Source organism: Perca flavescens, chromosome 1 (assembly GCF_004354835.1).
Source record: "Perca flavescens isolate YP-PL-M2 chromosome 1, PFLA_1.0, whole genome shotgun sequence".
Lineage (NCBI taxonomy): Eukaryota > Metazoa > Chordata > Actinopteri > Perciformes > Percidae > Perca > Perca flavescens.
The window spans coordinates 44,221,926-44,237,272 of NC_041331.1; the positions used below are offsets into that span (position 1 = coordinate 44,221,926).

Genomic DNA, 15,347 nt, shown 5'->3' on the forward strand with positions numbered 1-15,347 from the left:
TAGGAGATGTTAGAGTCTAACTCTGAGCTGTGTCTAGGAGTAGTTCTAGGAGATGTTAGAGTCTAACTCTGAGCTGTGTCTAGGAGTAGTTCTAGGAGATGTTAGAGTCTAACTCTGAGCTGTGTCTAGGAGTAGTTCTAGGAGATGTTAGAGTCTAACTCTGAGCTGTGTCTAGGAGTAGTTCTAGGAGATGTTAGAGTCTAACTCTGAGCTGTGTCTAGGAGTAGTTCTAGGAGATGTTAGAGTCTAACTCTGAGCTGTGTCTAGGAGTAGTTCTAGGAGATGTTTGAGTCTAACTCTGAGCTGTGTATAGGAGTAGTTCTAGGAGATGTTAGAGTCTAACTCTGAGCTGTGTCTAGGAGTAGTTCTAGGAGATGTTAGAGTCTAACTCTGAGCTGTGTCTAGGAGTAGTTCTAGGAGATGTTAGAGTCTAACTCTGAGCTGTGTCTAGGAGTAGTTCTAGGAGATGTTTGAGTCTAACTCTGAGCTGTGTCTAGGAGTAGTTCTAGGAGATGTTAGAGTCTAACTCTGAGCTGTGTCTAGGAGTAGTTCTAGGAGATGTTAGAGTCTAACTCTGAGCTGTGTCTAGGAGTAGTTCTAGGAGATGTTAGAGTCTAACTCTGAGCTGTGTCTAGGAGTAGTTCTAGGAGATGTTTGAGTCTAACTCTGAGCTGTGTCTAGGAGTAGTTCTAGGAGATGTTTGAGTCTAACTCTGAGCTGTGTCTAGGAGTAGTTCTAGGAGATGTTTGAGTCTAACTCTGAGCTGTGTCCAGGAGTAGTTCTAGGAGATGTTAGAGTCTAACTCTGAGCTGTGTCTAGGAGTAGTTCTAGGAGATGTTTGAGTCTAACTCTGAGCTGTGTCTAGGAGTAGTTCTAGGAGATGTTAGAGTCTAACTCTGAGCTGTGTCTAGGAGTAGTTCTAGGAGATGTTAGAGTCTAACTCTGAGCTGTGTCTAGGAGTAGTTCTAGGAGATGTTAGAGTCTAACTTTGTGTGTCTCCACAGAGCCGAAGCCGTTCATCGACGTGTCTGTCATCACCCGCTTCAACCGCCACAGCAGCGTCATGCAGTTCAAGTGAGTTCCCAGCAACGGATGAACTAAGAGCTGCAGAGTTCCTGGGGACTCGTCAGACCTGTTCTCTGGTAGATCCCCAGGACAACAAAGCCAAGGCTCTGGTCTTTAGACAAAGGTCAGATGCCTTTATTAAATCTGACCCATTCTGACTGAACGAGTCAGGTTAACCCTCACGTTGTCTCCTCGTAGAACAGGAAACTTCCTGTTTTTCTGGGTCAAAATTTAAAATACTAACTTTTTAAACGTCTTGGTCATCATTTTTGACACTTTTGTCACTTTTCTTGATGTTTTAGTCACTTTTTTTCCAAATTTTTTGTTGATTTTTTTTTCTGCGTTCTTTTATTGTTTTTTCCCCCAAAATGCTATTAAATTGAATAAAAAAGAACTAATTCAATGAAAGTAGTGAACAGATCATTTATTTGACCTGTGAGGAGCGTTGTACGGAACCATCCACGTTATTTACTTTTGACAATCTGGTTGAAAGAAAACCCAAATTTCTGATACAGAAACTTTTTGAAACTGGGTCAGCTCTGACCCGAGGACACCAGGAGGGATAAATCCACATCTCCTCGACCCCTTTCTGTGTCCAGCCTTCTTCAGAAAGGAGGTGAAACAATATAAAGCAGCAGACATTTAGAAATCAAGTCAAACTATCCAAAACACTTATCTACCCAAAATAATGAGTGCAGTCAGCAGGGGGCAGCGTCCCTCAAGACAAAGAGACACGTCATAACCCATTACAAACCTACAGGGAACGTTTAGACATGCACACCAGGAACACATCTTACAGGAAATGACTCAAATCAAGACATCATTCTTGATTTTGATTCAGTGATCTTGATTTGAGTCATTTCCTGTGAGATGTTTTCCTCTTATGCAGCATTCACGTGCTGCCCTTACATGGTGAAAAGGCAGATATTAAGATGTGTTTCTGGATTTAATCAATATCAGATATCACTAAAACAGAGATCCATTTTAACTGGAGAATCTGTTGTTACAACCCAGGTCTAGTTCTGTCCTCTCTCGCTGTCATGTAGTCTCACGTTGCCAGACCTTCCTCCACAGGGCTGCGGAGGAAGGTCTGACTAGTCCACAAAGCATTCCTGGATGGGAGAAGAACGTGCTCTGGTTTATTGGCATCTCTTTAAGCCAATCACAATCAGAAAAGTGACATCCGCTGGAACGTCGTCTATTTAGACTAATTGTCATGTGACTTCATGTTGATGTTGGTGTGTACTTCAGGTACTTCATGTTGATGTTGGTGTGTACTTCAGGTACTTCATGGCTCTGGTTCAGGAGATGGCGGTAAAGATTGATCAGGGTTTCCTGGCGGCCATCTTGGCTCTGTTCACCCCGGCTGCTGATCTGCAGACCGACAGACAGAAGGTAGAGACACATGCACGCACACACACACACGCACGCACGCACGCACGCACGCAGTAGTCCCGGCTGCTGGAGATATATATTATGTATATATTATATACATGTATATAATGTGTGTGTCTTTGTTGCAGTCCCAGCTGCTGGAGAGAGATGTATAGTATAGTGTATATATATATATATATATATATATATATATATATATATATATATATATATATAATGTGTGTCTAGTCCCAGCTGCTGGAGAGAGATGTATAGTATATATATGTGTATATACATATGTATATAATGTATATAATGTGTGTGTCTAGTCCCAGCTGCTGGAGAGAGATGTATAGTATAGTATATATATATGTGTATATATATATGTATGTATATATATATATACACACACACTGCAGGAGGAAAGTAAGTATTTGAACACCCTGCTATTTCGCAAGTTCTCCCACTTAGAAATCATGAAGGGGTCTGAAATTGTCGTCGTAGGTGCATGTCCACTGTGAGAGACATAATCTAAAAAGAAAAATCCAGAAATCACTATGTATGATTTTTTAACTATTATGTAGTATGATACAGCTGCAAATAAGTATTTGAACACCTGTCTATCAGCTAGAATTCTGACCCTCAAAGACCTGTTAGTCTGCCTTTAAAATGTCCACCTCCACTCCATTTATTATCCTAAATTAGATGCACCTGTTTGAGGTCATTAGCTGACACCTGTCCACCCCATACAATCAGTAAGAATCCAACTACTAACATGGCCAAGACCAAAGAGCTGTCCAAAGACACTAGAGACAAAATTGTACACCTCCACAAGGCTGGAAAGGGCTACGGGGAAATTGCCAAGCAGCTTGGTGAAAAAAGGTCCACTGTTGGAGCAATCATTAGAAAATGGAAGAAGCTAAACATGACTGTCAATCTCCCTCGGACTGGAGCTCCATGCAAGATCTCACCTCGTGGGGTCTCAATGATCCTAAGAAAGGTGAGAAATCAGTCCAGAACTACACGGGAGGAGCTGGTCAATGACCTGAAAAGAGCTGGGACCACCGTTTCCAAGGTTACTGTTGGTAATACACTAAGACGTTATGGTTTGAATGTCATGCATGGCACGGAAAGTTCCCCTGCTTAAACCAGCACATGTCCAGGCCCGTCTTAAGTTAGCCAATGACCATTTGGATGATCCAGAGGAGTCATGGGAGAAAGTGGTCAGATAAGACCAAAATAGAACTTTTTGGTCATAATTCCACTAACCGTGTTTGGAGGAAGAAGAATGATGAGTACCATCCCAAGAACACCATCCCTACTGTGAAGCATGGGGGTGGTAGCATCATGCTTTGGGGGAGTTTTTCTGCACATGGGACAGGGCGACTGCACTGTATTAAGGAGAGGATGACCGGGGCCATGTATTGCGAGATTTTGGGGAACAACCTCCTTCCCTCAGTTAGAGCATTGAAGATGGGTCAAGGCTGGGTCTTCCAACATGACAATGAGCCGAAGCACACAGCCAGGATAACCAAGGAGTGGCTCTGTAAGAAGTATATCAAGGTTCTGGCATGACCTAGCCAGTCTCCAGACCTAAACCCAATAGAGAATCTTTGGAGGGAACTCAAACTCCGTGTTTCTCAGCGACAGACCAGAAACCTGACTGATCTAGAGAAGATCTGTGAGGAGGAGTGAGCCAAAATCCCTCCTGCAGTGTGTGCAAACCTGGTGAAAAACTACAGGAAACGTTTGACCTCTGTACTTGCAAACAAAGGCTACTGTACCAAATATTAACATTGATTTTCTCAGGTGTTCAAATACTTATTTGCAGCTGTATCATACAAATAAATAGTTAAAAAATCATACATTGTGATTTCTGGATTTTTTTTTTTTAAGATTATGTCTCTCACAGTGGACATGCACCTACGATGACAATTTCAGACCCCTCCATGATTTCTAAGTGGGAGAACTTGCAAAATAGCAGGGTGTTCAAATACTTATTTTCCTCACTATATATATATATATATATATATATATATATATATGTATGTATGTATATAATGTGTGTGTCTAGTCCCAGCTGCTGGAGAGAGATGTACAGTATAGCATATATATATATATGTGTGTATGTGTATGTATATGTGTGTGTATATAATGTATATAATGTGTGTGTCTAGTCCCAGCTGCTGGAGAGAGATGTACAGTATAGCATATATATATATATATATATATATGTATATGTGTGTATGTATATGTGTGTGTATATAATGTATATAATGTGTGTGTCTAGTCCCAGCTGCTGGAGAGAGATGTGCAGTATAGCATATATATATATATATATATATGTGTGTATGTATATGTGTGTGTATATAATGTATATAATGTGTGTGTCTAGTCCCAGCTGCTGGAGAGAGATGTGCAGCTGCTCCAGGCAGAGCTGATGGAGGCGTCTCTCAGTGACTCGTCTGGACTCAGCTTCTTCCAACATTTCCACATCTCTCCCATCAAGGTACGAGCTCTAAACTGCTTCTAGAAAGCTTAACACCAAAAAAGTCTGCTTCTGTTTTCTCAAATGTTTTTGTCACTTTTATCTACATTGTTGGATCTGACTCATTACCACAGACTGTAAAATAATGGATGAAGCTTACCGGTCTGATTTAATTTAATTAGGATCCCCATCAGCTACTCTTCCTCTTTTATATTTTTCTCTCAGCTCCATCTGAGTTTGTCAATTATTTTATATATTTATTTTATATATTTATTTCGTGCACATATTTATATCTCAGCTCCACCTGAGTCTGTCTCTGTTTTATTTATATATATCATATATATATTTAATATCTCAGCTCCGTCTGAGTCTGTCTCTGTTATATATATAATTATATATTTAATATCTCAGCTCCACCTGAGTCTGTCTTTGTTATATATATTTAATATCTCAGCTCCACCTGAGTCTCTCTGTTATATAATAATAATATATATTTAATATCCCAGCTCCACCTGAGTCTCTCTGTATAATAATATATATTTAATATCTCAGCTCCACCTGAGTCTCTCTGTTATATAATAATAATATATATTTAATATCCCAGCTCCACCTGAGTCTCTCTGTATAATAATATATATTTAATATCTCAGCTCCACCTGAGTCTGTCTCTGTTATATATAATAATATTCTATATTTTTCTCTCAGCTCCACCTGAGTCTGTCTCGGTTATATATATATAATAATAATATATATTTAATATCCCAGCTCCACCTGAGTCTGTCTCTGTTATATATATATATATATAATAATAATATATATTTAATATCCCAGCTCCACCTGAGTCTGTCTCTGTTATATATATATAATAATAATATATATTTAATATCCCAGCTCCACCTGAGTCTGTCTCTGTTATATATATATATATATATATATATATATATATATATATATATAATAATAATATATATTTAATATCCCAGCTCCACCTGAGTCTGTCTCTGTTATATATATATATATATATATATAATAATAATATATATTTAATATCCCAGCTCCACCTGAGTCTGTCTCTGTTATATATATATATATATATATATATATATATATATATATATATATATAATAATATATATTTAATATCCCAGCTCCACCTGAGTCTGTCTCTGTTATATATATATATATATATATCACCTTATCGTGGTGGAGAGGTTTGTGTGTCTCTGTGAACCTGAGGGCTGTGTTGTCTGGAGCTTTGTGCTCCTGGTAGGGTCTCCCAAGGCAAAGTGGTCTCAGGTGAGGGGCCAGACAAAGAATGGTTCAAAAACCCCAATGAAGAAGCAAGGTAGAGATGGAGTGACCCTGCCCGAGGAAGCCCGGGGCCCCGCCTGGAGCCAGGCCCAGACGGGCGGGCTCGTCGGGCGAGCGCCTGGTGGCGGGTTTGCCACGGAGCCCGGCCGGGCACAGCCCGAACAAGCTACGTGGCTCCCATCTCTCCAGCCCATGGGCCCACCACCTGTGGGAGGAACCGTTGGGGTCGGGTGCGATGCCACATGGGTGGCAGTGAAGGTCAGGGGCCTCGACGGACCAGACCCGGGCGGCAGACGCTGGCTCTGGGGACGTGGAACGTCACCTCTCTGTGGGGGAAGGAGCCGGAACTGGTGCGGGAGGTGGAGCGCTACCGGTTAGATCTGGTGGGGCTTACCTCTACGCACAGTCTCGGTTCTGGAACCATACTCCTGGATAGGGGTTGGACTCTTTTCTTCTCCGGAGTTGCCCAGGGTGTGAGGCGCCGGGCGGGTGTGGGGATACTCACAAGCCCGCGGCTGAGCGCCCGCTGTGTTGGAGTTTACCCCGGTGGGCGAGAGGGTCGCCTCCCTACGCCTGCGGGTTGTTGGGGGAAAACTCTGACTGTTGTTTGTGCATATGCACCAAACAGGAGTTCGGAGTATTCGGCCTTCTTGGAGACCTTGACTGGAGTCCTGCATGGGGCTCCAGTGGGGGACTCCATTGTTCTGCTGGGGACTTCAACGCACACGTGGGCAATGATGGAGACACCTGGAGAGGCGTGATTGGGAGGAACGGCCTCCTGATCTAAACCAGAGTGGTTGTTTGTTGTTGGACTTCTGTGCTAGTCATGGATTGTCTATAACGAACACCATGTTCGAACATAGGGATGCTCATAAGTGTACCTGGTACCAGAGCACCCTAGGGCCGAAGGTCAATGATCGATTTCATAATCGTTTCATCTGATCTGAGGCCGTATGTTTTGGACACTCGGGTGAAAAGAGGGGCAGAGCTGTCAACCGATCACCATCTGGTGGTGAGTTGGGTCAGGGGTGGGGAAGACTCTGGACAGACCGGGTAAGCCCAAACGTGTAGTGCGGGTAAATTGGGAACGTCTGGGAGGCCCCTGTCCGACAGACTTTCAACTCACACCTCCGGGCGGAGTTTTTCGTGCATCCCTGTGGAGGCTGGGGGCATTGAACCCGAGTGGACAATGTTCAAAGTTTCCATTGCTGAAGCTGCGGCGAGGAGCTGTGGTCTTAGGATCTTAGGTGCCTCAAGGGGCGGTAACCCACGAACACCGTGGTGGACACCAGTGGTCAGGGAAGCCGTCCGACTGAAGAAGGAGTCCTTCCGGGATATGTTATCTCGGAGGACTCCGGAGGCAGTTGCAGGGTACCGAAGGGCCCGAGGGCTGCAGCCTCTGCCGTGAAAGAGGCAAAGCAGCGGGTGTGGGAGAAGTTTGGAGAAGACATGGAGAAGGACTTTCGGTCGGCACCAAAGTGTTTCTGGAAAACTGTTCGCCACCTCAGGAGGGGAAGGGGGAACCATCCAAGCTGTGTACAGTAAGGATGGGACACTGTTGACCTCCACTGAGGAGGTAATAGGGCGGTGGAGGGAGCACTTTGAGGAACTCCTGAATCCGACTAATCGCCCTCTATGTTAGAGGCAGAGCTGGAGGATAACGGGGATTGTCGTCGATTTCCCAGGCGGAAGTCACTGATGTAGTCAAACAACTACACAGTGGCAAAGCCCGAGGATTGATGAGATCCGTCCAGAAATGCTCAAGGCTCTGGGTGTGGAGGGGCTGTCCTGGTTGACACGCCTCTTCAACATTGCGTGGAAGTCTGGGACGGTGCCAAAGGAGTGGCAGACTGGGGTGGTGGTTCCTCTTTTTAAAAAGGGGGACCAGAGGGTGTGTGCCAATTATAGGGGTATCACACTTCTCAGCCTCCCTGGTAAAGTCTACTCCAAGGTGCTGGAAAGGAGGGTTCGCCGATAGTCGAACCTCGGGTTGAGGAGGAACAATGCGGATTCCGTCCTGGTCGTGGAACAACGGACCAGCTCTTCACTCTCGCAAGGATCCTGGAGGGAGCCTGGGAGTATGCCCAACCGGTCTACATGTGTTTTGTGGATTTGGAGAAGGCGTATGACCGGGTCCCCGGGAGATACTGTGGGAGGTGCTGCGGGGAGTATGGGGTGAGGGGGTCTCTACTCAGGGCCATCCAATCTCTGTATGACCAAAGTGAGAGCTGTGTCCGGGTTCTCGGTAGTAAGTCGGACTCGTTTCAGGTGAGGGTTGGCCTCCGCCAGGGCTGCGCTTTGTCACCAATCCTGTTTGTAATATTTATGGACAGGATATCGAGGCGTAGTCGGGGTGGGGAGGGGTTGCAGTTTGGTGGGCTGGGGATCTCATCGCTGCTCTTTGCAGATGATGTGGTCCTGATGGCATCATCGGCCTGCGACCTTCAGCACTCACTGGATCGGGTTCGCAACCCGAGTGTGAAGCGGTTGGGATGAGGATCAGCACCTCTAAATCGGAGGCCATGGTTCTCAGCAGGAAACCGATGGAATGCCTTCTCCAGGTAGGGAATGAGTCCTTACCCCAAGTGAAGGAGTTCAAGTACCTTGGGGTTTTGTTCGCGAGTGAGGGACAATGGAGCGGGAGATTGGTCGGAGAATCGGGCGCAGCGGTGCGGTATTGCATTCAATCTATCGCACCGTTGTGACGAAAAAGAGAGCTGAGCCAGAAGGCAAAGCTCTCGATCTACCGGTCAGTTTTAGTTCCTACCCTCACCTATGGTCATGAAGGCTGGGTCATGACCGAAAGAACGAGATCCAGGGTACAAGCGGCGAAATGGGTTTCCTCAGGAGGGTGGCTGGCGTCTCCCTTAGAGATAGGGTGAGAAGCTCAGTCATCCGTGAGGAGCTCGGAGTAGAGCCGCTGCTCCTTTGCGTCGAAAGGAGCCAGTTGAGGTGGTTCGGGCATCTGGTAAGGATGCCCCTGGGCGCCCCCTAGGGAGGTGTTCCAGGCACGTCCAGCTGGGAGGAGGCCTCGGGAAGACCCAGGACTAGGTGGAGGGATTATATCTCCAACCTGGCCTGGGAACTCGGGATCCCCAGTCGGAGCTGGTTAATGTTGCTCGGGAAAGGGAAGTTTGGGGTCCCCTGCTGGAGCTGCTCCCCCCGCGACCCGACACCGGATAAGCGGACGAAGATGGATGGATGGATAATAATATATATTTAATATCCCAGCTCCACCTGAGTCTGTCTCTGTTATATACATATATATATAATAATAATATATATTTAATATCCCAGCTCCACCTGAGTCTGTCTCTGTTATATATATATATATATATAATAATAATATATATTTAATATCCCAGCTCCACCTGAGTCTGTCTCTGTTATATATATATATATATAATAATAATATATATTTAATATCCCAGCTCCACCTGAGTCTGTCTCTGTTATATATATATAATAATAATATATATTTAATATCCCAGCTCCACCTGAGTCTGTCTCTGTTATATATATATATATATATATATATATATATATATATATATAATAATAATATATATTTAATATCCCAGCTCCACCTGAGTCTGTCTCTGGGCTCCAGTGGCGGTGAGGATTCGGCAGCAGAGACGGCAGCGCTGCAGTCTCTCAACCTGCTGCTGAAGAGCATCGGCGCCACGCTGACCGACGTCGACGACCTCATCTTCAAGTAAGACATCCTTCTGCTGCCAGGGCTGTTAGACTGATGCATTGTGGGCCATGGAGACCCTGCTGTAATGTAGAGAGATGCATTGTGGGCCATGGAGACCCTGCTGTAATGTAGAGAGATGCATTGTGGGCCACTGAGACCCTGCTGTAATGTAGAGAGATGCATTGTGGGCCACTGAGACCCTGCTGTAATGTAGAGAGATGCATTGTGGGCCATGGAGACCCTGCTGTAATGTAGAGAGATGCATTGTGGGTCAGAGTTTGACTGGGCAGCAGCAGGAAGAGGAAGGGTTTTTCAAAGTAAAAGCTGCTGTTATCGTCTGTCTGCTGTGATGTGAAGCTGAATCTCTGATGTTGTTTTCTGTCAGACTGGCTTTCTTCGAGGTGAGGTACCAGTTCTACCGCAGAGACAAGCTGATGAGGGCGGTGGTCCGACACTACTCTGAACAGGTAACTCATCAGAACCCCAAAACATCATCCAGCACTCCTTCACTTCTTCCTCCCTCCTGAGTTCTGGTTTCATGTCTGTAAGATAGTAAGAAAGCTCCTTTGTGTTTAATATGAAGTCTGGCCCTCTGATGATATGAAGATAAGATATGTTGTGGGACCAGCAGTTGGTGTTGTTTGTGTCTGCAGTTCCTGAAGCAGATGTATGTTCTGGTTCTGGGTCTGGACGTCCTGGGAAACCCTTTTGGACTGATCCGAGGTCTGTCAGAGGGAGTGGAGGCCTTCTTCTATGAACCTTTCCAGGTAACTAACACACACACACACACACACGCACACACACACACACACACACACACACACACACACACACACACACACACACTTTTTAAGAACTGAACTGTGAAGACATACAGTCTGAGACCTTTACCTACAGTCTGAGACCTTTACATACAGTCTGAGACCTTTACCTGCAGTCTGAGACCTTTACATACAGTCTGAGACCTTTACCTACAGTCTGAGACCTTTACCTACAGTCTGAGACCTTTACATACAGTCTGAGACCTTTACATACAGTCTGAGACCTTTACATACAGTCTGAGACCTTTACCTACAGTCTGAGACCTTTACATACAGTCTGAGACCTTTACATACAGTCTGAGACCTTTACCTACAGTCTGAGACCTTTACCTGCAGTCTGAGACCTTTACATACAGTCTGAGACCTTTACATACAGTCTGAGACCTTTACCTACAGTCTGAGACCTTTACCTGCAGTCTGAGACCTTTACATACAGTCTGAGACCTTTACATACAGTCTGAGACCTTTACATACAGTCTGAGACCTTTACATACAGTCTGAGACCTTTACATACAGTCTGAGACCTTTACATACAGTCTGAGACCTTTACCTACAGTCTGAGACCTTTACCTACAGTCTGAGACCTTTACATACAGTCTGAGACCTTTACCTACAGTCTGAGACCTTTACATACAGTCTGAGACCTTTACCTACAGTCTGAGACCTTTACATACAGTCTGAGACCTTTACCTACAGTCTGAGACCTTTACCTACAGTCTGAGACCTTTACCTACAGTCTGAGACCTTTACCTACAGTCTGAGACCTTTACCTACAGTCTGAGACCTTTACCTACAGTCTGAGACCTTTACATACAGTCTGAGACCTTTACCTACAGTCTGAGACCTTTACCTACAGTCTGAGACCTTTACCTACAGTCTGAGACCTTTACCTACAGTCTGAGACCTTTACCTACAGTCTGAGACCTTTACCTACAGTCTGAGACCTTTACCTACAGTCTGAGACCTTTACCTACAGTCTGAGACCTTTACCTACAGTCTGAGACCTTTACCTACAGTCTGAGACCTTTACATACAGTCTGAGACCTTTACCTACAGTCTGAGACCTTTACCTACAGTCTGAGACCTTTACCTACAGTCTGAGACCTTTACCTGAGTCTGAGACCTTTACCAACAGTCTGAGACCTTTACCTACAGTCTGAGACCTTTACCTACAGTCTGAGACCTTTACCTACAGTCTGAGACCTTTACCTACAGTCTGAGACCTTTACATACAGACTGAGACCTTTACCTACGGTCTGAGACCTTTACATACAGTCTGAGACCTTTACATACAGTCTGAGACCTTTACCTACAGTCTGAGACCTTTACCTACAGTCGGAGACCTTTACCGACAGTCTGAGACCTTTACCTACAGTCTGAGACCTTTACATACAGTCTGAGACCTTTACATACAGTCTGAGACCTTTACCTACAGTCTGAGACCTTTACATACAGTCTGAGACCTTTACATACAGTCTGAGACCTTTACCTACAGTCTGAGACCTTTACATACAGACTGAGACCTTTACCTACAGTCTGAGACCTTTACATACAGTCTGAGACCTTTACATACAGTCTGAGACCTTTACCAAAGTGAGGCTGTGTGTTCCTCAGGGAGCTGTTCAGGGTCCGGAGGAGTTTGCTGAAGGTTTTGTGATCGGAGTCCGCAGCCTGCTGGGTCACACTGTCGGTAAGATCCTGGACCTCAACCACAATCTCTGGCTTCCTGTTTCCTCCCCTGGGTTAGGGTCAGATTTGGGTTAAAACGTTGGGGTTATTGCTCGCTGTTTCCTCCCATGGCTTCCTGTTCCCGTGGCGTCCTGCTTGGGTGGATCTTGGGTTAGGGTTAAAATGTGGGGGGGATTAGATTAGATTCAACTTTACTGTCATTTAGCAGAGTCCGGGTACAGAGCCAACGAAATGCTGTTGACATCCAACCAGAAGATCAAAAGAAGCATTAAATACCAAAGTGCAGGTTGAGAACAGTATTCTGTGCAGTTATGTAGACGATAGAGATTAATTATGTACAACCGTGTATAGTTAGATAAATACAGGTTTTCCAGATTACTTGCCTACAGATACAGATAAGGAGTATAGAGGGTTATGTACAGAGAATATAAATAGACATTCTAAATAAATACTATATATATATATATATATATATATATATATATATATATATATATATATACACACAGTATCTCACAAAGGTGAGTACACCCCTCACGTTTTAGTAAATATTTCATTATATCTTTTAATGGGACAAACCTGAAGAAATTACACTTTGCTACAATGTAAAGTATTTTAATTCCAAAGGCCAAAGGAACTTTATCAGGATGCATAGTATCCTTGATCCATGAAATAACTTTATTAGCCTTTATAATAAACATCTGCCTGCCTCTATGGGAATCTAACATAGGGGTGGACTGACTTTAGTTTCCAGCAGTTTAGACATTAATGGCTGTGTGTTGAGTTATTTTGAGGGGACTGCACATTTACACTGTTATACAAGCTACACTTAATACTTTACACTGTTATACAAGCTGTACACTTAATACTTTACATCGTAGTAAAGTGTCATTTCTTCTGTGCTGTCCCATTAAAAGATATAATGAAATATTTACTAAAATGTGAGTCATACTCACTCACTTTTGTGAGATACTGTACATGTGATATACATATTGCACATGTTTATGGGCAGGTTATGGAGGTATATTGCTTGCTGTTCTCATGTCCCCCCCCGACTTACTGCAGGCGGTGCTGCTGGCATGGTGTCCCGGATCACGGGCTCGGTGGGGAAAGGTCTGGCAGCCATCACCATGGACAAAGACTTCCAGCAGAAACGGCGAGAGGAGATGAACCGGCCGCCCCGAGACTTTGGAGAGAGTCTGGCTAAAGGAGGAAAAGGACTGCTGAAGGTCCCAAACACCCCTCCCTTCCTCTCAACACTGAACACTGTGTTTTAGGGTCAGGGTAGTCAGTACTCTGAACACTGTGTTTTAGGGTTAGGGTAGTCAGTACTCTGAACACTGTGTTTTAGGGTTAGGGTAGTCAGTACTCTGAACACTGTGTTTTAGGGTTAGGGTAGTCAGTACTCTGAACACTGTGTTTTAGGGTTAGGGTAGTCAGTACTCTGAACACTGTGTTTTAGGGTTAGTGTAGTCAGTACTCTGAACACTGTGTTTTAGGGTTAGGGTAGTCAGTACTCTGAACACTGTGTTTTAGGGTCAGGGTAGTCAGTACTCTGAACACTGTGTTTTAGGGTCAGGGTAGTCAGTACTCTGAACACTGTGTTTTTAGGCTGATAGTAGTCAGTAACAGTTTGTTTCTCCACAGGGTGTCATGGGCGGAGTCACCGGCATCGTCACCAAACCGGTGGAGGGTGAGTGCACCGCTGGGCTTCCTCCCTTTAACTCATTCTAGGCTTCAAGTCCTGTCTTTAAGCTTTTTGATTATGCTCCAGCTTTTCCAACATTGTTCTTGAAATAAATCAAGTTTCTGACTTTTTTTCTTCCTAAAATATTCCAACTAATTTCATCAGATTTGGCACAAATGTCCACTTTGACTCAGAGATGAACTGATGGCATTTAGGAGGTGAAAGGTCAAAGTCACTGGGACCCCACAAACCTGGTTTTGGCCAAACCTCCAGATTTCCTACCCTAATATAGGCGTACTGTGCTCTATTTGGGGGGGTTGGGCAGTATTGTGGCAGCTGGGATTCATTGCTGGGTATTTGTGTGTTTAGGAGCGATGAAGGAGGGCGCCGCTGGTTTCTTTAAAGGCATCGGGAAAGGTTTGGTGGGCGTGGTTGCCCGGCCGACCGGCGGCATCGTGGACATGGCCAGCAGCACCTTCCAGGGCATCCAGAGGTACTCTCACCTTTTGAATTGACTGAAGCCTCCAGCAGACATCAGATAGGTCCTTCCTGTCCCAGTTGTTCAGGATTAGACCTAATGACCTGCCTGTGTTGTCTGTGTGCTTCACAACGTGTCTGCTGTCTCCTCTGTTCTTCTTGTCTGCTCACTAATTTTCACATTTTTCTGACTTTGTTTTCTGTCTCGGGACGTCCTCTCCCGGAGTTTTGTTCTTTCTTTGTCTTGTGGTTTTGGTGTGTGAGTATTTCACGTTGAACACGTTAAAGCTGAGCTCCTTCGACACCGCTCATGTAGTCTGTTTCCTCCAGAATCTGTTTGAATGTAATCCATCTCAGAAAGGAGTTTGTTAGAATCTGCCTTGGTGATTGGTGCATACATACACAAACCAACATATGAAACACGAATGAGAACATCTGTGTCCCAGATCCAGCAGATGTTCAGGTAGTTGAAGCTCTGTGTGCAGATGGCTGGTCTGTGAAGGAGCTGAGTTTTACCGTGGCTATTCCTGCATGTTGTTGTCGTCCCGCAGCAGACAGACGGTGAGTCTCTGCATCGTGTCTCCATCCACTGTGTCCTCCACGGATTCATGCTCACATCGTCCATCTGTCGATCTCTGCTCGTAGCCCGCCCCCCGCCTGCTGCAGCACCGTGTGTCCAGAGGCCCCGCCCCCGATGGCTGTCACCTGACTCCCTTTAGAGTGGTGAATGTGAAACGC

At 44.8% G+C, this 15,347-nt stretch overlaps 1 protein-coding gene across 4 annotated transcripts in view; it reads left to right on the forward strand.

Moving 5' to 3' along the window:
• Positions 1-15,347, forward strand: part of vps13c (vacuolar protein sorting 13 homolog C) — a 134,789-nt gene that overhangs the window by 105,098 nt on the left and 14,344 nt on the right. For all 4 annotated transcript variants that reach the window (XM_028585658.1, XM_028585684.1, XM_028585674.1 and 1 more), the window contains 10 exons: positions 1,005-1,074; positions 2,349-2,460; positions 4,835-4,948; positions 9,820-9,953; positions 10,321-10,402; positions 10,589-10,702; positions 12,371-12,446; positions 13,511-13,674; positions 14,093-14,138; positions 14,502-14,625. In XM_028585658.1, coding sequence (XP_028441459.1) covers positions 1,005-1,074; positions 2,349-2,460; positions 4,835-4,948; positions 9,820-9,953; positions 10,321-10,402; positions 10,589-10,702; positions 12,371-12,446; positions 13,511-13,674; positions 14,093-14,138; positions 14,502-14,625 — 1,036 coding nt within the window. The remainder of the gene's footprint in view (positions 1-1,004; positions 1,075-2,348; positions 2,461-4,834; positions 4,949-9,819; positions 9,954-10,320; positions 10,403-10,588; positions 10,703-12,370; positions 12,447-13,510; positions 13,675-14,092; positions 14,139-14,501; positions 14,626-15,347) is intronic.